At 28.5% G+C, this 24568-nt stretch overlaps 1 protein-coding gene across 3 annotated transcripts in view; it reads right to left on the reverse strand.

Moving 5' to 3' along the window:
* Positions 1-24568, reverse strand: part of LOC136983408 (phosphatidylinositol 3,4,5-trisphosphate 3-phosphatase and dual-specificity protein phosphatase PTEN-like) — an 88917-nt gene that overhangs the window by 21507 nt on the left and 42842 nt on the right. For all 3 annotated transcript variants that reach the window (XM_067280127.1, XM_067280126.1, XM_067280128.1), the window contains 5 exons: positions 12748-12851; positions 9033-9117; positions 3565-3609; positions 3274-3448; positions 2907-3014 (listed from right to left, as the gene is read on the reverse strand). In XM_067280127.1, the coding sequence (XP_067136228.1) occupies positions 2907-3014; positions 3274-3448; positions 3565-3609; positions 9033-9117; positions 12748-12851 (517 nt within the window). The remainder of the gene's footprint in view (positions 1-2906; positions 3015-3273; positions 3449-3564; positions 3610-9032; positions 9118-12747; positions 12852-24568) is intronic.

Here is a 24568-nt window from a genome sequence, read left to right on the forward strand (position 1 = left end):
GGAAACTGAAAAATGACTGAAAACATATCAGATCCACCATTATCTCTAAATCTTTTCTGTGTTCGTATGCTTTTGGGTGCAACCCACATAACAGGATGGTTCGGTTGTTAAATGGGAGGATGCCAAAATTCTTGCAAAAGTATGCTCGCCAACGCTCTCATCCATAACTGAGAAATGCGAAATTTACAGAGCAAGTTTGGCTGACAGATGTTTAAATTATAAGGATGCGACGGGGTTACCGTCATCCTGGAAATACATAGTAAGAAGTAACACACGTAATAGTGCGTCTACCGTGACTCAATAGATATCTGGATTAATGCATAAGGAATTGTTCCTTAATGTTTACGGCCAGTACCGTATTTTATTTTCATTTTCATGTTTGGTTTATTTTGATTTAATTTATTGGATTATACTTGTTCTATTAGTTTAATTTATAACGTATGTTCTAATTTGATTTAATTTTGAACGAGTTCGATTTTGTATTAGAGTCGAATGACTGTAACCTGAAGATGGCCCATAAATTGGGCCGAAAACGTTTGTTATAAGAATAAATATATGTTCTCAGCAATAAGGTGTATTGGATGTATCTAGTAGATTTATTAAGAAGCTGAGTCTGAGTAGGTGATTTATTATTTAACTGCAGTTTGAGAAGAGTGTATAGAGAGAACTGTACAAATTTAAAATAGTGAATGCAAATAGGGAGAGTTATTAATGTGGATATAGATTCACATTATTTTAAAGTTATAGGTTCAAATTATAAATTTAAGCTATCTTAATGTTTGAATTATTATTATTTAAATGTCTATGTTAAAATGTTTTCTGTAAGCAAACAAAATTTGCCAGCATTTTAAATTTTAATTATAAGCAAGTTAACATTGGCTAAATTATTGGATTACCTGTTGACTTTCAAATCTAAAACTACAGTATATCTATTACAGGTATGATCAATGTTGTCTGTTTTTAAGCCCTAAATTTGCAAAATCAGTGATATTTGTTACCCAACATCATTTCTGTTAAACTAATTATTAAACTATGCGTCAAAGTTGCAGAAATTAATGGAAGAGAAAGAGAAAAATACGCTTGCAGTACAGTACTTTCAAGGAAAATTGTAACAAAAAATGTAAAAAGCTCATGCCAACCACAAGTCGGTGCCAGCATTTTACTGTAAATGTTGAGTAACTATTTATAATTTTTTATGTTGTGTAGTAATGTTTCAAATGTGAGAAATGATTAAATTACATATTTTTACCGATCTCTTTAGCTATTTTGATGTGAACATTCTAATAAATTATGATTTCAACTTTTAAAAGTTTGCAAACAAATTTTTAATTAGTTATTTTTTATTCTAATTAAAAATTTCATCTTTTTATAATAGCTGAATTATTAAAATTAAAAATTAAACACTATTACACAAAAGTAGTTTATCCTGTTATTAATCCACAACTGTAAAATTATATGGCTTCAGAATGGTGAAAAAAGCCATTTCAAAACGGATTCTGGTATATTTTCTTATTAAAGATTGCAGCGTTACTTATTCCCGCCTGCAGACGGCTATGCTTGGTCAGCCATATTCAGCAAACAAAATCGACAAGGCAGCTAAGGAGACAAATTCCCTGACTTTTTAACAATTTTTGACAAATTTCCTGACTTTTTCCAAACACTAATGAAAATCCCTAATTTTCCAGGTGCATAGGAACCCTGCATGTACTTGTAATTTGATGTAGTGCCGAGTTTCAGAATTTTAGAATAAAAATTGCTGTCTGAGTTTCATGCACTCTCTGGAGAGGAATGTATAATGTCAATTAAAATGGGCAAGCCATCATTCCTTGGAATAAACCAACATGCCAGTTTTTACCATATGGAAATATAGAATTTTGTAGTCTCCCCAGATAGACAGAATGCCAAACAATCTGCAAAAGTATGGTACTGTGAGCAAGTACAGGGGCATGTATGTAGAGGTTTTCAAAAGTTATTTTATATTATTAATCACTTATTATTAAATTTTTAATTGTAATCTCAAGATCAAGTTTCCAAACTTATACAATTCACTCACATCAACCTTTGAAAATCCAGTGATAATTTAATTGAAAACAAACATTTTCGACCGTGTAACTCTGTCTTCTTCGGGTTATAACTATTGAGAATATATAGAATATAATTACATTATATTGTTTCGTTTGCGCCATGCTTGCTACGTATGTCAGCAATACATATGCTTCCATGGCAACGCGCACGCACAACAGTTTTTTATACAAAAGTTTGAAAATGTTCTAAAAGATTTAAGAAATTGTAACGAATCTCAATAGTTTTAACCTGAAGAAGACCGTCAAAAACGTTTGTAATTAAATTATCACTGGATTTTCAAAGGTTGATGTGAGTGAATTGTATACTTCACCAGTATTTATACAAGTGGATGATTAATCTTTTGAAACTTATACCTAGCTTTTGTACTAAAAACTGTCTTTTAATGTGAATTGTCTTTTAAAAAAATTTTCTACAATGACAAGGTACAACATCAAATTTTCTTAAGCACTACTAGATATTTCTACTACTATATAATTCTGAAAATAACCTATTAATATTTACCCTATTGTATAAACTCATTCCAATATTTTGCAGTTAAGAAAATATTAAATGTTGCAGGAACTTAAGTTATTTTATATGATCATATTTTTGCATTGCTATTATTGTAAACAGTTTGATGCAAAGTATATTTTTAAATAGTTACTCTAAAAATTATGTTAGCAACACATTATATAAAAATGTTCTAGTTTTCATTTAAATTTTTTTCCTCTTGCTTTTAGATAGTTCTGTTTTAAAGTTCCTGCTGTTCTACAATATTGAAATTTGTTCCTTTGTCTTATCTTGATTATTATGCAAATAGGTGATATGAAACTACAGCAAACCTTTTGGTCTCTAGTTCTGGCTTGGCCATAATAATTCAAAGCTTCTTCTGGAGTTTCACATATCCTTTTATGCAACATGTAAGCACAAATCATCACTCCCGTTCTTCCCTGAAACACAAAAGCTTTCAATTATACTTTATAAGATAACATATAAATATTTTAAATCTTGAGTTATAATTATTAAATAAATTTTAATTGTTTATTTTAGTACGTCATATTTTAGAAAAAAATTTAAAAAAAAAATCTAATTATTTAAGAAACAATAAAAAGAAATGTGGTATGCAAAACCATTTTTATATGTAGCATATATACTTGTGTATATATAAATATTTTATACTTTTAATATAATATAATTTAAATATTTTACTTTTCCCGCTTTACAGTGAATTGCAGCAATATTGTTTTCATTTCTTGACAGCCAGTTCTCTAAATCTTCACAAAATGATTTTATTAATTCTAAACGAGGGGGATTGTGATCATCAAAGGGAAATTCGGCCACTCTCTGTTGAAATTTGTTAACATCATAATGCCGCTCTGAACATCTGTAAAGTAAAAAATTTCATACGCAATAACATAAAATATTACATAATGTGTACTTATTTTATAATTTAAATTTTCAAAAAATCATTTTAAATAAAAACTTTGAAAAGAGACTTACAAATTGTAAACTTTATAATGATCTTTATGCTTTAATTCTAATAATCTGAAAATTCAAATATATTTTAATTTCAAGATTTAAAATTTGAACAATAAACAATATTTACTCAGAAACATTTAAACTCAGAAAACATATTTATACTTAATTATAATGAAATCTATCCAACATAGTTTCAATCTTTTCCATTGTGTAACAAAATATAAGAAATAAAATTCAAAATTTTTTGGGTCCATTAGTGTCCAATGAATAAGATCAGATAGATTTCATTCATTGTCCAATTTTGTGTTTTCTGTATCAAACAAACAAACAAAAAACAGATAAATATATAATAATAATGAAAAGGACACTTGAAAGAACTATATTAATAAAATATAAAGCAGCCATAAAGTCTGGGTTGATGAGCACGCTGAACCTACATATTATAATGTAATATCAATAAACTATTTATTATTGAGCAAAACCGTTCATAAGTCAGAAAGTGTTTTGTCTGTGGTCAAAGTTCAAAGCAACTGCATGACCATTAAACACAATTTTTTGCAAATATGTCATCATGAAATTAACTTTTCAAAACGTTCACAAGTGTGTTATATAGTGTTTTAGCCAGTTGCAGAAGTTGGTAGACTGCTGGCTGTACATATGGATGTTTTAAACATTTCTTGACATTTTTGTTGATTATGATGATGGATATGCAAATCTTCCCCAATACCTGCAGGATTTAAACTGCTTTAGACAGAATGTTAGAAGCATATTAGCACATTTTTGTTATTGTGTCAAGCTGAAACAGAATAACCTATGCTGTGGAGCTCAATTTCCTTTTCCTAGAAAATACCTAATGTATATTTGATTATGTCCCAGATTTCAGGCTATTCTGTACTCAATATTATCTAACACAATATATTACATGCTTCCCATTAATACCACTTAGAAAAACATTCATGCTTATTTTCAATGTCATTAATTTATGAAATTTCTTTTGTGTTTTTAAATTTGTCAAATAAGGTTTTTCACAGTTCCATTTTTAGAAAGTATTTTGACACTCTATATCAAACATTGGTACAACAAAGTTAATTTTCTTGTACCAATATTTGATGTATAATTTTCAACACTGACAAATGAAAAGTACAGTAGTACCAGGATTTAGCAGATACTCTCAAAACCAGAAATTCTCTGCTTACTACAGGTGTCAACTTAACTGAAGTATCTATTAAAATTTGTGGTGCTAGTTTATGTTGTAATTCATTTGCAATGTCACATGCATGCAATTGTTGTGCACATCATATACGTGAGGAAAAATTTCATGCAATTGTTTACGAACAGATATAATCAATTAACTAACTCTTTTTATTGAATTTAAAAAACGTGTAATACATATGTTTTAAAAACTAATTAGTTTAGGGAAATCATTTATATTAGTTTAAAAATTTGAAAACGTATTTTCAAATCTCTAAACTTTCAAAAGAGGTATATGTATAAATAAACTTTCAAAAGAGTATATATTTTTTTAATGTTAAATGGGAATTTTAAAAGATTGTAAGAAGGATATTATTATTTTATAAAGTTGTAAATTAATAAAATTAAAGAGACTGAAAAGAGAGAAAAATACCAAAACTGCACATCCTCCCTAAATGAAATAATATGTATTTTTAAGAAAAGTAAATGGTAATGTAACCTATTTAAAATATTGATAAAATAAAGTAAGATATGTTTACTCTATTATCCCTGGTTTATTTCATGATTATTTCCTTCTGTGTTTTAAAGAAATCATTTTTTTTATCAATTGGTAAATTGAAGTAACTGATGTTCAATTTGTTATTCATGTAGTTATACTTTACTGGTTTTGTTCAGAATGTCACTTGATAACATTGACTGAGGTATAAAATTAAGGAATAATTTGTGTGTTGTTTCTGTAAGATCTTCTGTTTCTGTCTTCTGGTAAGATCAATTTTTATTTTTCTGTTTATGTATTTTTTTCCAATAATTAGATTATAAAGTAAACAGTTAAAAATTTACTATATCACACTGTTTTTTTTTAATCCTATGATTTGGTAGAAGTACATCATTATTTGTACAAACTAAACAATAAATAGTTTTTTTTTTTTGGGGGGGTTCACAAACTAAACTATTTATTGTTATCCATTTTGTGACATTTAAATATTCTGTATTTTTCTTGTAATAATGTTCTTTAAATTATTTTAAAATCCAATAGATGGAAAGTTTATTTTGTTATCTGGATTGTTTTATGCTGCTGCTCTCATTTTTGTTGTAAATTTGTTAATTTTAATCCCTTTTCTGTGTATGTATTTTTTTCTAATATTTAGATCATAAAGAAAATACAGTAGAGAGTCGTTAATCCGAATCAATTGGGGACTGGGATTGTTTGGATTAGTGATTTGTTCAGATAACCGATTATGTACGAAAAAATATATTAACCTGTCCAATGTTCAATTTTTTCTCCATTGCGTGTCGCTTCGTGTTGAATTTTCGTCGATTTTAAGCCTAACGAAAACTTTTATAATAATAATCGAGGCTATTGTATCGTTAAAAATTATTTCTGTATTTTGTACAAACAAAATAAATATATTGAAGAATATAAAAACATGAAAATTATACTTTAGAAGTAAATCTAGTATCAAAAACGTTCGATTCAGCACGACACAGTCCGACTGAAAATCGTTCGGATAACCGGCAATTCGAATTACGACTCTCTACTGTAATTTAATATTTGGTCTGTAATTCAATACATTTTATAATATAAATTTTTTTTTTATATACTATGAATTGGCAGAACCTATAAATAAAATTATTCATAGGTTCATGAATTCAACCACACTTCTCAAAAAATGAAATTGTAACACTATGAAGAAATGAATGTAGCCACATACATATTGCAGGACTGGTAGAGATATGTAAATGATTAAAAGAACAAACAAAAATATGCTTATTATCTGTTTCATCTGTTTATTTAGTAATGAATAAGGCATCTGTTTATTTAGTAATGAATAAGGCCCCATGGACAGCTATACAGGCCACTATACAGCAAGGCATACTTCCAACAAGGTGGTTAATGGTTACCTGAGCCTGGTTGCCCTTGCCAAGCTGCATCCATTGCAGTGAACATGTTATCTATGGTATGTGGTGGTGGTCTCTGGTGCACCAGACATTGGATGAGGTCCCATAGGTGTTTGATGGGAGAGAGATCCAGCAAGGCTGCTGGCCAGGGAAAAATGTGAACTCCATCCAAGGCTGGTGAGAGTTCACTTTGCTATGTGTGGTCGGATATTATCTTGCTAGAACACTGTCAGATGCAGCCTGCACTACTGGCCAAACTACAGGCCTACAATTCATATGATATACCTGTCTACTGTCAGAGTACCGGAAATGTATACCAGGGCTGTCTCCTGATTGAACATGATGATTCCCCAAACCATGATGCCCAGTGTGACACTCAGAAAAAAGGACTGGCATGTAGTGTTCCCTGGGATATCACCACACCCATCCAGGCTGTTATTCTTCCACAGACAGAAGCAGGATTCATCCATAAATAATACCTGATGCCATTCAGTGGTCCAGTTGCAATGACGACGACATCATGCCAGACATGCAGCCCAACTTCATGCAACCTGTTGTGAATGGTTTGGGTGAACACAGACACACCCATTTACAGTGGATAGGCAGCTTCAGATGTCATCTATGTGGCAAATGAGTTTTGACCGATCGTTTGGAAAATCTGCCAGTCTGTGTGCTCTGTTGTATGCTGGTGAAATCCACTCCCTCTTTGGTGCATTTGCAGATGTTCCTGTGTCCATTGTGTCACACATCACTAGATGGTACTCATGCTGTGCCCAACACACATGGCAACTGCACACATCACACAGCTCCAGGACACAGTCTCATTCCCTAGTCATTAACTGGTGGTATTCCAGCTTGCTGTTGTCTCTGAGATATTTTCTATGCTTCTTCAAAGAAACTTTTGAAGAAGCATAGAAAATTTTCAGTCTTTAGAGCCTAAAATTGGGTACATGACCTGATGCATACTCAAACTTAATCATTTGCATATCTCTGTCACCTCTACCTGTCCTACAATTTGCATGTGGCTATGCATATTTCTTCATGATATTGTGATTTCACTTTTTAGGAGTGTATCTAATGTTTAATTTGTTATCCATTTCAAGTCATTTTCAAACATTCTGGATTTTTTAAATTGTTATTTTTGTCTATGTGATTTTAAAATACATTAAAGTTTATTTCATTATATTAGTATTTAAATAATTTAAATAAATTTAGGCTTAACTGGAAGAAAAGAATCGGCCCGAAGCGGGATTCGAACCCGCAACTTCTGCTATCCGTGCAGACACGTTACCAGTTAGAGATGGCGCCTAACGCCTAACTCTAGTACCAAATTAACTTAAATTATTAATATTACTATAGCCATTTGCTAGCCCGATAATTCGGCAGTTGTTGGTCTTTATATATAACGGGTTAGTTGTTGTTTATTTATATTAGTATTTATATTTTAATTATTGTTCTTCTTAATGAATCTTTCTCAAAACACCATGCCCCATTTTAATCCCTAAAAAGTAATCATTTTTCAAAATGCCGGTATTAAAGCAAATGCTTTAAAGTTCTTTTGCTCTTGTAAATGAAGATAAGTAATGTATATTGAATCACATGCAAAGCATTTGTCATTGTATTATATGGGTGCATGGCAATCATGGTGCTGTGTCAAATCACTACAAAATTACAAAATAAACAAGCACCATATGAAATCTGAATAAAATGAAAAAAGTTCTTCAGAACAGAACAATTTTCTATGTTAAATCTTACTATAAGCCAAAAGTCTATCCAGCACGGAAACAGAAGCAGTTTTTGGGCACAAAGGCTGTTACTTAACTGGGATAAAATGAAAACTTAATATCCCACTTGTATACAAATAAGTAAAATCACCTCCAGGTATATTTAATAAGAAAAGAAAATTTGTGTTATTTACCATATTTTCCAGTGTATAAGACGACTTTTTAACCCAAGTACCTGCATGTCATAAGCATTTGAATTAACATTACCATATTGAAATCAAATCTGATTTTGTTTTTTACTTTTATTTGGTGTGCATTGGGAGAGGGGTAGTCTAATACGACGAGTATATCCCAAACTCTACATTTTAACTGTCAAAGTCGGGAGTCGTCTTATACGCTGGAAAGTATGGTATTTAAAATGTAAACCACAAATTTTTACATTTAAAACTCCTTGACAGCTATAACTTTGTCTGAAAACAAGTTTATTTAAAAGAAAAAAATACTAAAAGTATCAATGTTTCTTATTTTTATATTCTGTTATTATTTACAATTCTGAAAAAATGTAAAATTAAAAATATTCCATTAAGAAATTTTCAATTTTCCAAAATAAATAATTTCAATATGTTAATAAATTATAAAATAAATTTAAAAATTTTAATAAAGGAAAATACTAACTTTACTACATCATCTATATGATTTCTGTATACACCTTCCAGTTTTTCGGCAGGAAAACCCATAGCAATTATATTGTTGAAGATATCTTTGTAAGTTAAGGGACTTAATACAGGATTGTCATCTACTTTTGTAACCCTTAAATTTTATTTCATAAAAATTTAACAACATAACAAGTTAAAAATATCACAAAGAAAGTTCTTTAATCAGGAACAGTGTAATATTTTAAAACAAACTGAATGACATTTCAAATTAAAAAAATGTTTGTCAGAGAATAAAAAAACCACTCCAACACACTTTCTTCAAAAAATTACATTGGAATTTTAAAGTATATTTTTATATAAAATGCTGACAAAATAACACTTTTCTGACAGTCTTTTTATATATACTGCTGTGATCAAAAACTATAAGGTATGGTTCACTTAAACTGCACGTGTGCAAGAGAGCACTGTTGTCATTTTTTTCATTGTTTGGTATGACTTTTCATTCTTTTCTTAGAAAAAAGTATATTAGATTTTGATTTGTCTGTTATAAACAGATGAAAACATTTGTAAAAGTGCTAATTTGAGGTAATATATGCTGTTTAGTTGTTTTGTTTGTGTTTAACTATTATATTCTAGTACTGGAGAGTAATTAATAAAACTTGACACTGTTAACTAAATTACTTATTACTTGTATTTTTGTTTGCATACTTTATCATATTAAATACATTTCATATACCTTTAATAATTAAAGTGCATACTAAGGTTTTAAAATAAAATTTTATTTGTCTGAACCTTCTTTGCATTCTGCATCAGAGACTTCTAAAAGAAGTACAGAATGATAATAAACACAACCAAATTCTTACTCTGCTCCACGATTTTTGGAGCATAAGCTCTGAAAACAACATTAAACCAAAGTACACTACACTCTTGATATTCATGGACATCAGTGGTTTGGAATTCAATCATTCATAATTGGGAATTTATGAACCAAAATTTCAACTTTTGTGAAAGGTTTCAACCTTCTGGGAAATGGAGATTTCATACTACTGTAAACTGGAGTCAGTGCTTGTGCAAACTGGATGTTTGAGTATGTGCAATGCTAAAAGATCACTGCACTAACTCACTCATATAGTGTCTGTCATAAGTTATGTTACTGCTTTTGTTTGGCTTAAATAAAATGACTTTTGCAGTACTGTACACCATTGCACAGTATATTTATTTAATAAAATCAATCGTTTTTCTGAAAATTTTTTAAAACAGTAGCAGTACATAGTCTTAAAAAATGAATTACAAATTTAACATTGAAAATGGAACTCAAAGTTTAAGAATATGTTCACAAAGCATTAGTTGGTTCTATTATTAATGAACATGGGAAATCAGAGTATTTAAAATAAAAAGAACTATACATTAATGAAATATAATTAATTTGTGTGTTTGGAAGTCATGATTTGGCAATGTCATTTCAAATGTAAAATCATATACAGTGGGTGATTGGTTAATGAACAGTTCAGTTAACAAACAAATCAGATAACGAACACTTTCGCAAAAAATTTTTACGTTCGGACAACAAACACATGTTTGGATAACAAGCACTTCACAGATAAACACAAGAAGAAGCGACAAAATAATGAATATAGATTGGTCTTCCCTTGTCTTCAGGCAACAATTCAAAACTTTTCAGAGCGCGGGAGATGTCGACATTAATGCTCAATCCAGTATACACTGATCGGATAGTATTCCTCTGAACTTTGAAACTCTGCCTCACAATTCCAGTCTTTTATTTTTCTGACAAACAATTCTTTTATAGTATTTGTGAGACTGTCAGGCAGACACTCATTAAGTTTTGTGTCAATTTTTATTTTTGAAAGGTGACAATATAATAGCAAAGGTAGAGATTGGGCAGATGTCTGATGTTGCTGGGCAATATGGCTCGAACAGGTCTACAGTAGGCTGCAGTTCAATCTTATCTAAGAAAGATACTGTATAATCAAGAAGACTCAAAGCAGCTAAAGGAGTAACAAAAATCACATCTGAGAAATAAAGAACATTGAAGAGCTCATAATGGAACCTGAAATGGATCTGAAGACAGAAGAACACCAAGAAACTCAGCGAGATGTGTTTTCTGCTGAAAAAGAGGATTAATGCTGATATCTGCTCTTAAACATCTTTTGAAGAAGTGGGAGGATGTCAGAACGACGCTCTTAGAATGGCATCCAAACCAGGTTGAGGTTAATAAGCTTAGGGATCTCTACAGTTACAATGCTATTAATTACTTCTGAAAAATCCTGAAGAGAGAAAGGCAATCGACATTAGACAGATTCTTTAACTCCCGCAAACAGAAAAAACATGACTAATAAAAATGCAAGACTGTGTGTATATGTATATATATATATATATATATATATATATATATATATATATGTTTTTTTATTATTACGTATAAATAAACATAGTAAGAAAGTATATATTTTTTATTTTTTGGGGTCTCGAAAACGAATTAATCAAATTCCCATAAAAACCTATGGTAAATCAATAATTGGTTAACAAGCAATTCAGATAGCAAACAAAGTCTTGGAATGGATTGTGTTCGTTAACCAATCAATCACTGTATTCAGTAATTCATAAATATTAAATGCTCTCTAATATTTACATGTACTTGTTGACAATTTACACAAATGAATACACGTGAATAACTTCTAAATCAAAAAGCTATATTGACTGTATTACCATCATACCAAGATGATGATAATATAATCAAGTGTCATCATAAATTGTATTTTTTAATTGCTATTATTGAATAAAATTTGATCAATAACGTTTATTTATTGACAAGACTATGTCTTGTTTATAAAATCGTACTGCTGGCTGGGTAACCAGCTTAGAGGTATGAAGGAGTACATGTCAGGTGTTGCAATTTGGCACAGAGTATTAAGTGTCCAAATCACGCACGCATAAAAAAAAAGCTAGACTTGCAGGTACTCAGGGAACCAAGAGCCAAGTCAAAATAATATACAAAATGGCAACACTCTCTTCAAACAGACAGTAGTGCAAGATTTGTGCATGCATTGCTTATTGGGAAGTTTGAAAAGTAAATGTTGCTAAATCGAATTTTGACAAACAAATCTTTGAAAAAACCCATTTACCTGTCCCATGTTATTCCCGACGTATCTCTGGTTGCCACGTGCTGACCTTGGCCGGTTGACCCGAGATATCTCGTTTCAATATCGGAATGTTTTTGAAAGTAGATGGCGCTAGTCATTATACATTTATTTATATATATATTTTGTTTGTGCAAAATTTAAAAAAAAATAATTTTGGGTGATACAATGGCCAAGATTATTTTTTTAAAAACAGGGAATTTTCATTAGGCATCAACAAAAATTCAACCCGGGGTGACATGCAACAGAGTGAAATTTAGAAATTGGATAAGTTAATTTTACCGAAAATACATCGTGGATGACCCTGTGGTCGTGGCCGGCAAACTTTGAACGATCGTGCTCAAAACCAGCGATACAAAAAAGATTGGAGAATGAGAACGAGACCCGCCTTGAGCATCAAAGTGATCCCGCTTAGTAGTGAGTCTCCGAGACATAGTCTTGTCCCAAATATGGCTTTGCCGTTTTACTTGTTTATTCATGTTTTTAATTAAATATATATAAATATTTAGTTATTACTAAATAATTTATAAATTTTTTAAAACAAATAATATACATTTGAAACATAGAAAAGGATACACGTTAAATCTAAATCAAAGCCATCTTCTCGATATCTGCGTTTATTTTTACTGACTAAGCCTTTCAACAGCTTCGTCGACATAATTCTAAACTGTGAAGTCGCACTAAAAATACAAATGAAATCTTTTAAAAATATATTTTTACTGATATAAATTTATATAGAACATTAAAAATAATTAACAACATACACATCAACCTGATCCTATTTGACCTGATTCTATTAGATATGTCAAATGAACTGCTGGATTATTACAATCTAATAAATAATCTGGCAGTTTGTCTGGCATATCTAAAAATAATTAAACTTTCATTTATGTAATAAATACAAATAAATAAAAATTCCTGTATTTGAAAAACAATTTTTAATTTACCATTTAAATGAATGCATAATTTTTATTTTATTTAATTTCCATTCACCAAAAATACATTTAAGAAATTTAAATTAACAGTTAAATAATGAATTATTAAGCTTAATTTGCTTGAATTCTTGAAGGAAATTCTCATCAAAAATATTTACTTCCTAACTAGATTTCAGTTTAATACTCGTAAACATATCAATCCATTTTTTGAAACTTATACACACACACAACCAAATTCTTCTCAGTTCTACAACTCCTTGTTTAAATTGGTTTTTATGTATGTTAGAGATTTTTAGAAGTCATTAATCAAGTATATATCTATATTTCACTAAATATATCTATTATAAAAAAACTTTGCCAAAATATGCCAGAGTTTGAACTAAAATTCTGGTTAGTTGATGTGAGTCTTATTTTATATTCATTATGTTATTGGTGTGCTGTCCATAATTCTGCAATTTTTAAAAATTAAATTAATGATACAATTTGGTTCTAGAAGTGAGCAATACCACCATCATCTATTGAATTTAACAATTTTAATTAATTTAAAATATCTGGAAGAAATCTCATTTAAAAAGGAATAAAAATAATCTGATTACTTTATCTACTGCTTTCCATCTATACACAGTTAATCACCACATAACAAACTGTTATATCACTAAAATATTTAAAAAATACGATTTTTTTTTATTAAAAACATCATTATTTTAACATATTTTGTTCAATACAAAAATTTTTGTAACCATATCTCTGATAGAAAGTAGATAAATTGTTTAACTGTTTTAATTTTCACATTAAATTAATTTCACAGACTTTTGCAGATTTACTGATAAAAAACTATAAAAAATACAATCAATTTCACTTAAAGAATTTTATGGGATGGAATTAATTTTATTAAATGGACATAATTTTATATGCAATCTCATAAAATATTCATTTTTTTGAAGATGATAAAAGACTTTCTTTAAAAAGAACTTGAAAATTGTTAAATAAAATTAGTTGATTTAGTATCTAATTGAAATTTTAAATCAAAATGTTTGCACAGGGTAATCATTTGTTATTCTTGCTTATAAACTGATTACTAAATGAGTAAAACAAAATGATAATTTAAATGTCTGAGCATCACTAGTTATATTTTTCTGTTTCAGTACCTGTTGATAAGTGAACAATGAAAAATGTTTAAATCTTCAAGTTGTTTTCATAATTCAACCATTTTAACTTAAAAAACTGAAACAATATTTATGTATGTAATCATAATGATCTTGACTATTTTAATAATGCTCATAACTTGAAAAAGTGAGCTGCACTTTTTAATTATGTCAATGATATTGAAGTTACAACACTACACTAAAATTTACAAAATAAAAATCATAAATTATGATATTTTATTATTAAATATTTTTTTTTTTACCTTAATGTTAAGAAGTATTTTTAAAAGTTTTATTTTGTAATTTAATACATATTTTAACTGCATATAAATACATTTTTTATAAAGGTGATATTCGAGAGAACTGAGTTTAAAAACTGGAGAATTTTCTTAATTTTGTGACCAAAAATTATTAAACTTCGTGTATAAATGTGTATTTTGAAATTTAATAAATGAAAATTTTAATAAGAAACCAGGAAATTTTTCATTTCCTTGAAAACTAGATGATTAGCAATTCCAATCAAATTGTGCACATCATGTTTTAACTGCAGCAAAATATAATATTTATACAATGATATTGTTAAACAACCACCATTTAACACTTCAGTTCAAATTCTTTACTTAAAAAATATCAACTTTATAAAATAAAAATGCATTTAAAATATAATGATTATGTATTTATCTAAAAATGAGGGTTCGATGCCGATTTTAAGTTATATTATTTAAATTATTATGTCGACATCAGGGAAAATACTTTAAGTATAAAAATCCTACTTCGTTTCTGATAAACTGCTCCGTGTTACTAGAATTTACATAAAATATTTTTATATGTTAAGTCATTAATAAGAATGCTATATTTGGAAGTTCCTTCCTTTTTAGTTATAAATGTGTTGCGTAATGTTATCTATTTTCCACATCACTACGAAAGTATGGGAAATTCGTTTAATTTTTTAAAAAATTTATAGGCACAAATTTTCTAGATATACAGACACAATTATTTTACTTAAACACCCTTTCTAAAAGCATTGCAATTTGCACATGACACAGACTGTGTTTACTCAATCATGACAGAATAACTCACAATTATGAAGAAATAATTATATAACATTTACTATTATAAATATGTACAGGAAATTATGGATAATCAGCAAATGTATGCCAGTAGATACGATGTCATATAAAAAGTTTGCATTGCCTTTTTATTAACATAAAATAAACAAAATTCGTATTATTAAATAAATGCAAAATTTCTCATAAAATATTAAAAACATCAGTTTGTCACAGTTAGTATAGATCTTGTTCACATAATTTATTGTCTAATTTCTTTTTCTAATTTGTTAATATATTTTTTTAATAGTTGTTTGTAAATAAATAGATATAATCAATAAAGAAGTAATTATTTTTAAATTCCAATTTAAAATAACACATATGAACAAATACTTTGGAATCAAATAAGATTAATTTACAATGAAAATTCTACAGGAAATCCCCAACATTTTAACACCAAATTTATTCTATTTATTTATTTCAAATTAATAACTGTTTTTCCCCCTTATTCAATTACAAATTAGAAGAATTGCTTTGATTATTAAAAATTAATCACAGACCAAAATTATTTACAAATAATTTTTAATAATCAATTAAAGACTTATTATAAGTGGCAATTTGAAAAAAAAATCTACAGAAAATTTCTTCGTGTTGTTTTATAAATTAAATTACAACAATAAAATTAACTACAAATTCATTTGTGTGTAACAATTAAATGACTTTTAAAGTAAAAAATTTGTATAAACTAATATAACTATAAAAACATGCCATAATATACACTGGTAAAATAAAATCTATCTTTAGATGCCATATGTTATAATACAAAATTCAATAATTCAACCGAATGTGATATACTGTAATTCCTTGATTCTTAATGAACTTTTTTCTTGTTCAAAATAAAGACGAATCTCAGAATCATTAGCATCTTACCTTTACAATCCAAAATAGCAATCAGAACTCATCACAGGTAGCATGCATGATGTGTTATATTTCAATAATTGATGTTTTTTGACTTTACTGCTCAATAGTCAGAAGTTCAAGTAAATATAACTGGTAATGAGCATTTAATTTAAATTTGTTAACATTTAAAATTTACATTTCAAGATAGCAATAACAAACATACTAACCTTAGGTTTCTCTCAGCAAGGTCTTATGAGTAGACCAAAAACATTTGTTGTGTCTTAATTTTTCCATCCTGCTGGGAGAAACATAAGGTTAGTGTGTTCATTATTTTAATTACCTGCAGCATTAACCATTTGATAAGTGGATTTAATGGTGGCTCCCTTTCCTCCCAGAGTTAGTTTTTAAAGTATAGGGTTGTCCATAAATGACATCCATATTAGAAGGGGAGAGGGTTATGACAAGTCAGGGAAGGAAGGGGTTGAGCTTGAATGGATGTCTATTTATTTCATTAAATTTTATACACTTTATGAATTTTATTATATTTATTTCAAAATTTCTTGTATGTTTCATTTCTAGTTATGGTATCTATCATTCATATAGTGATAAAGATTTTAAGTGGGGCTAAGTTTTGTTGGACAACCAAAGAGGGAAGGGAGTTACAGAAACTGGGACAAACTGGGACAAGAAGGAAAGGGGGAGTAAAAATTTCAAGAAAAATGCAGATAAAATTTATGGACTGCCCAGGCACAATTCATTTTCTTCCAAACACAAACTAAGAATTAAGTGAAAATGCTAGTAAGTCAATAATATTGTATTGATGCCATCTACGAAGGCCCTATGATCACTTGTTGCTACTATGGCAGTGACAATGCTGCAGATATATATAAAAAAAAAAACATTTTTTTTTTAATTGCACAAACTCATGCTAACCACCTTGAACATTGTCAAATTGATCCTATTGTATCTCAAAAAGGAAATCATGGACGCCACCATTTTTATTACATTTTTAATTTCCATGTCTCATCATATGTAAAATGACAAAGTTGAATCAACTGATCAAATTTTTAGAATGAACTCAATTCTATAAGTGAAATAGAAGAAGCTTCACTACTGCTCCACCTCAATTATTTACAATAAAACTTCAAAAAACTTAGAATTCTTTTTGGCCTCTTAAAATTTTATTATACTGGTAGAATACAGATTAATATTATATTTTCTGCAGCTTAAAATTATGAACACAAGAAATTCACTTAAAATCACTGATTAATAATAATGGCATAAAGCAACAAAAGATTTTTTAAAATTTTAATCAAGTGACTGTATGTATTTGATCATCTCAATTCTAAAAATAAGATCCTCTTAAAACTTTTAATCATATTTGCTTAGCAAATACATACAAAGATACAGCATTGAACCATAACATGAAACATAACTAAGTAAAAAAAAATCCTAATTCATTGACATTTTCATATAAGCAGGACTAATTGCAATAATTTTTCTAAAACAGATTAAGGAAGAAACTAAAATTTACAGAGATAAGAACATTCATTAATGATTAATCTTCCAAAAGTGAATCATGAAGTTACTTAGTCATTATCTTCATTGACCTTTAATCCAATAAAATCTTTAATAATAGTATTTAACTATCAAATTTATTATTCTGATTTTATAATTTAATGCTATATAAATTAAAAGTAAAACCAACTTACTTCCAACATTATATTATCAATACAAAGCGATCTTGTCTAAAGAGAAACAATTAAATCCACTGTCTTGTACTTATTTTAATAATTACATTATTTTTTTAATTTAAATTTATTAATTTACAATACTCTGGAAGTAAAGAGCAACTAATTACTCCTTTCTTAATTGCAATTGTACAAGATATCCTCTTTAAAACCACTTAATGTAGTATATATTATTCTTTGGAATTTGTTACTTTAATCGTTCTTATTATTGCTTGGAAATAAATTTTATTGATTTAATGTAAATATTGTTCCTAAAAATTTCCACAATGCAGAAAAGTTGTTAAATTAATATAAAGAAATCAATATATTTTAAATTAAAGAAATTCCTCATATTAAATGATCATCAATTTACAGCAAAAATGTCAAACTGGTGACAAATTTTATCAGTTATACTCTTGATAAGTCATTAAATATAAATAGTTATTGAGACATAAAAGTTGACATCATCCACTTGTTAATCAGAGGGGAAAAATTACATTAGTTTAGATATGAATGATCAAAAATAAAAGTTGCAAGAATTGCAAATCAGCATAAAGAATTTTGTCCAATTACGATTTTTTTTTCAAAGAACACATTTACACTAACCAAAGCCAAATTTTCGGGCTGGAATCGGCGATATAATATAGCCGATTCCAGCCTGAAAATTCGGCTTTGGTTGGTTTATTGCTTTAATATATCGGGTTGGCTGTTGTTTATGTTTATGAACACATTTACTTTCAATAGTAACACTGGAGAAATACTAATGGCTGAATCTATAAATATTTTCTTATAATTTACAGTAATTTCACAATTATGAGGCAGTCAGTCTGAAGATTTCTAGTCATAAATAACTTCTAAACTTTTATTACTGATTAAATTTTGTACATTTTCAGTAAAATTAATTTCTTAACAAAAAAGTGAAAATTTTCACTACAATTTCATAGCTATTAAAAAAATAACTTAAAATCAATTTAAAACATTTTAACTGATTAAATTTAAACATTTTTCTTCAAATTAGTATATTTTAATTTATAATACAGATTAAGAAACAAAAATTATTGATAAAGTCAATGATAATTCTCAATTTTATTGCAAATATTTTAAAATTTATTAAGAGTAGATTAAATATTTACCGTATATTTCTGCAGATAAGGCTACCTTCAGATAAGACGAGGTATAAATTTTCGTCAAAGTTTTATAGTTTTAGCATATATCTGTCCTATAAGACAACCCCCAAACTACCAGTGGCCTATGAATTTAGTTTAGATCAGTGATCATCATCTGGATAATAATACTGTATAGCGTATATGGAATTATGTCCTATTCGTAATTTTTCGAATGAACAAATTTTATTTTCTGCCTTGCTATTGTTGCAAATCTTCGCTCTGATTCGGGTATTGACCTTGACTATTCACAAAAACGTCGTATGGGCTATTCCATTTTGTGGACATGCCCTACTCTCTACTAGTAAATAATTACGGTTTGTCCATTTTATTATAATGGTTTTAATTTATATAAATTTCAATCTAATTTTTTTTGTATCTGTCCTATAAGACGACCCCGGATTTTGAGGGCCGTTTTTTATGATTCAACTATCGTCTTATTTGCGGAAATATATGGTAATTAATGATTAGAAGGCAAAATTCACTTTCTGATAAATTAAAAAAATATTATAATCTTCAAATCAGTAAATTAAACTTATTCTTTTAACTACATAATATGAAACTTATTAAATTAACACAACTATCTATTGGCATTACAGAAAAGGTTTATTTACACAAATACTTTTGACAGTATATAATTATCCTCTTCAGAATATTATCATTCACATAGAACAAAACACTACTATTGGATAAATGAAATACAAACAGTAAAAATTTTTTCAAAATTGTTCCTCCTGCACAAGCATAAAATGTAATTGAAATATATAAACTTACAAAATTTTTAACACCAGGGTACATATCGAAATAAAACTAATGAAAATTGCTAAATAAATATACAAAATATTGCTATATTGTAAATTAGCACACAGCAGTGCTATTAATGAAGTGAAATTATTTTTTATGCAAAATACACAAGTTTAAAGAGCACTATTCACAATTCTAGTATGTCAAGGCAAAATTCACTTGTATGTCAGCATAGGGAAGTTGCATGGAAAATTCATGTAACAAAAAAAGACTTCCAGATAAATAGTGTTCTTTGGTCCTCACAATATCTTAGGAGTGATGTTTGTAACAAAAGCAGATCAAATTTGCCCTCTATTACTTGTTTATGATTATAAACAGCTTGTATTCACTAATTGTGAGTTTAGTATTTGAAACTAATCATACAAGAACTAATGAATAAGATGTTTACTGTTTCAGAAGTATTTTATTACCAATCTTTCTCAGATATGCACTTTGGACATAGCCCCTGAACAGTCTGACCTATTTGGATGAACCAGTCTAAGGAGGAGCTACACCAAAAATGCATATCTAACAAAGATTGGTAATAAAATACTTCTGAAACATTAACCATCTTAAGTCCTTATATGATTAATTCTAAACAGCAAACTCATAATTAGTGAATACAGCTATTTCTCATTGAAAACAAATTAATTCAGGAACATTAAAGCTAATGTAATAACCTCTATTAGCTAACTCTGTTGTATACCTATTGCACAACATCTTCAATAATGCTCCACAAGACAGATAGAGCATTCAGTCAGTCACCCAATATATACCAGTTTCAACACAGTTGTGAATTTTGTAAGGGAATAGCATAAACTCCAGAATTTTAAAAAAGCAAGACATTATCTCTATCATTGCAAAAAACCCTGTGTAATATGGGTTGGAGTGCAAGTGGCAATATGAGAGTATCCAACCCTGAAAAAAAACCACTAATTTAACATAGATCTTCACCCACAATTGACTGGGTGGAAAGGTTTAAGAAAGGTTGGCAAATAAATACTTTAATGGCTGAATTTTTGTATCTGGGGAGTTGGAACGTTGTAGAACGGATGATATAAGGCAGTGTACTGAATTTATGAAACATAGAAAAGAAAAGCCAATTGGGGATCATCTGTGTACAAGCAGATAAAAAAAAAAAAAATCCTTGTTATTAAACAATCCAGGTCCCTGACCGCAATGGTAACAGAGGCTAGTTCAGCTCATTTTGAATGCAGCTTGATAAAAAAAAATACTACTATTAAACATGAGGCTTTATTAATGTATAACATACTGAACTTGTTAATTATAATTTTACATTATCTGGATTAAAAACTATTATTCTAAACCATATCTGACATATAGTTTGTGGTGGCTTTTTAATGGAAAAAATTCTCCATAGTGAAAAAACAATTGCACAATGAAAAATAGGTAGTTAATATAATTTGGTTCTACTTTCAATCAAATATAATGTTCACATAGCAAAGAATGATTATACTTTATTCAGAAAGATGAATTTTTCAAATTATTAACTAGCCATTTTATTGCAACATTTACAAAAAAATGTTTTACTTTAATGAATGATATCTAATATAGTAGCAGAGGCTAGGATAAAAATTTGATATAGTAAATTATCTTCTTTATCACTGACTTCTGTACCTTTTCTGATTTCAATAGTTTTCTATGATTTGGCCAAAATTCTTGATTCATGAGAAGAGTTGACAAGAGAATTACACTTTGACAAATAACTTTATTACTTTACTCAATATAATTACAGTATTTCCTCAATTAAACCCAGAAGAAATTTATTTTTAAAACCATATATTCTCAGGATTTATTACCTTGCAACAAGTGACAAGTAGGTAAAAAACTAAAAATATTTTAATTACTTTACATTTTCAAAACTATTTATTGACTGTATTTGTGTGTTACAGCTACATTTGTGTCTGTTTTGATGTCATTATCTGAATCAAGATCTTAACTATCATCTTCTGGTTGAAATTCACACAATCTTTAATCCAGTTTTCCTAATTGTCCTCCAGTTTATCAGCTAAAGGATAATTAGCAAAACTTGAATTATGATAAAATTATAAATATTGTCAAATATTGACTTGATAATATCTATAATTTTATTTCCAAAAATTTTCCTGTGAACCTTCTTAAAATAGGAAGTGCTTTTCAACTTTACAAAATATAGAGAGGTAGAATTTTAGTAATCTTTCTTATCTGTCACTCTAAACTACCTTGTATGTACTGTACATCACTCTATACAGTATGGTACTTCAGGTTTTCCATGCTTTTCAACCTGGATTCATTTGAGATTATGGTTTATTTTTAACAACACCTTTATTTCTTGAGATTTATTTAAAGACTGAAGTTTATTTGAATTTTGAGGTTTAATCAAGGAAATATGATATATTAAAAAATATTTACTCACAGAAAATATATTTCAGAATATTCCCTTAAAATGGATTAATTCATGCCAGGTTTCTAGTAGCACAAGAATCATTATTTAGCATCAATAGTTTCCTATGTAACTCATAACAACAAAATATGTTCATTTTGTTACAAAAAGACTGCTTAGAAAATATTGACCTATCTTCTGAACAGTATCAAATGAAATGTACTATACTTTAAAAACATAAAAGGGACACTGAATAAAATCATTTAATTTTTCATACATATGAAGGAAAAGTGCTTTTGCCTATTTATTTATGCTTTTCCAATTTGTTTACGTTGAACCTAAGAGAATGTAAAGTAACAATTTTTATTATTACATCATTCCTTATTTAATTCTTAAAAATTAATCTTAATCTAATTTAATCTTAAAAATTAAATTAGCTAAGATGCAAGATAATATCTTTCATTCTCTTTTATATGCAATTATTATTTCAAAACAATTGCTTTTACAGTACATTTTTTAGAAATGCTCCAGATACAGTCAACTCTGTGTTTATACATTTCTTGTGTTTTTCACAATTATGTGTTAAATATTTTCTACACAGATTTTCTCTGCATTCGTTAATTATATGTTTTTAGTTCATATGATTTTGCACCTGTACATCATATTTTCAAGACCCTACAGCACTTTTTTCTTATTTATTCACTTTGAAATGAAAAAAATTTAAAGTGATTATAAAAAAAAGTTGAAAAAGCAAATTATGTATTCATTTCAGCTCAGTCCACACTGACAGCAAATAATATGTAACATATGATGCCATTTCCAACATGTTTAAAATTTTTGCTTTTCATGTTTTATAGTCAATTTTGTATTATAGTAAATCAATTTGTTTTCGGTATTTGTTATCAGGGAGAACTAATGTTTAAAGTGGTAGAACTAAAATTCTACCACTTTAGTGTGACTCTACATTCTTTCACGTGAGTGGAGTTTCAGCAAAAGAACACAATCAATGTCATAGACTGCATCAGTATGTGACAAGTCCATCATAAACAAAAAAAAAAAAAACTTGATCAGTTTTTAAAAGTACATTGTTGACTTTGGCAATTTGTTTGTAAATGGAGATAAGAAAACTTGTTACAACCCTCATTTTACTACCATTTTCAAACAAATTACCAAAGTCAACAATCTCAAATTGGCCTTTAAAAGGAACCTATTGATCTCCCTATTGCAGAACATCAAAAATCTGTTTGATTAAAAATACTTTCCAGGAGTCTATGCTATTCAAATTGTGGACTCATAATTCGATAAGAAATTGGTTTATATAGGAGCCACTACATGTCCACTGAACATTCACATTAAAGAACATATCTATTCCATCCAAAAGGGAATATGCTTTCAGAATATGATGTCGATGTTGCCATTAATAAAGTCTGCTTTCTACAACAGGGCACTAACTGGTATTTATTAAAACACCTAGAGCAGTGATTCTCAACCTTCTTAGCTCCACGACCCCCCAAATAGTAAATATAAATAAAATTAATATTTCACGACCCTCACCCAAAGGAATAACAACAGTAAGCCTTACTATTACTAACTGAAATTTGACTGCAATTATAAATGTAAATTTTTTAAAATATTATATAATCACATTGCACTGATTTTATATATTAAGAAAATACCGATAGTATAAAAAAATGTAATACAACTACAGTATTCCTATTATTTTATGTCGCTGCATTTATAGCGACAGGTATAAACATACATGTATGACGTGTACATACATGAACAATTTACAAGTTGATGTATACGTGCTGGGGGTAACAACCCCCTTTAATATCACTGCGACCTCCAGGTTGAGAAACACTGACCTAGAGAGACTAGAAGTCTATAAATCATTCTCCAAAACTCTTCAGTTAACTTTAGGGAGGTCTCCAAGATCTTCTCCAATGTGCAGAAATCTCTTTTTAGTCCAACATGTGTTTTTACACCATCTACACGCAATGACATTGAATATGACATGTTATATTCCAACAAATGATGCTACATTCTTTATTTCTGAATTGGATTCTTATCTTCCAAGTTATATTTTATTCTACGTAAACATGACAATGTTTTAAAAAAGTCAAAACACTTTTCTTCTTCTAGTAAATACATGTTAAATATTTTCTGCATTTTTTGCTTGATTTTAGTGATTATTGTGTTTTTTTATGCATTACATCCAGTTCTAAGTGATAAGTGTTTGAAATGTAATAACATAACAAGATCCAAAATGACTTTCTGACTACAAAATAAAAAATATATAACAACAACAAAAT

This window comes from Centruroides vittatus, unplaced genomic scaffold (assembly GCF_030686945.1).
Source record: "Centruroides vittatus isolate TY-2023 unplaced genomic scaffold, ASM3068694v2 contig_882, whole genome shotgun sequence".
Lineage (NCBI taxonomy): Eukaryota > Metazoa > Arthropoda > Arachnida > Scorpiones > Buthidae > Centruroides > Centruroides vittatus.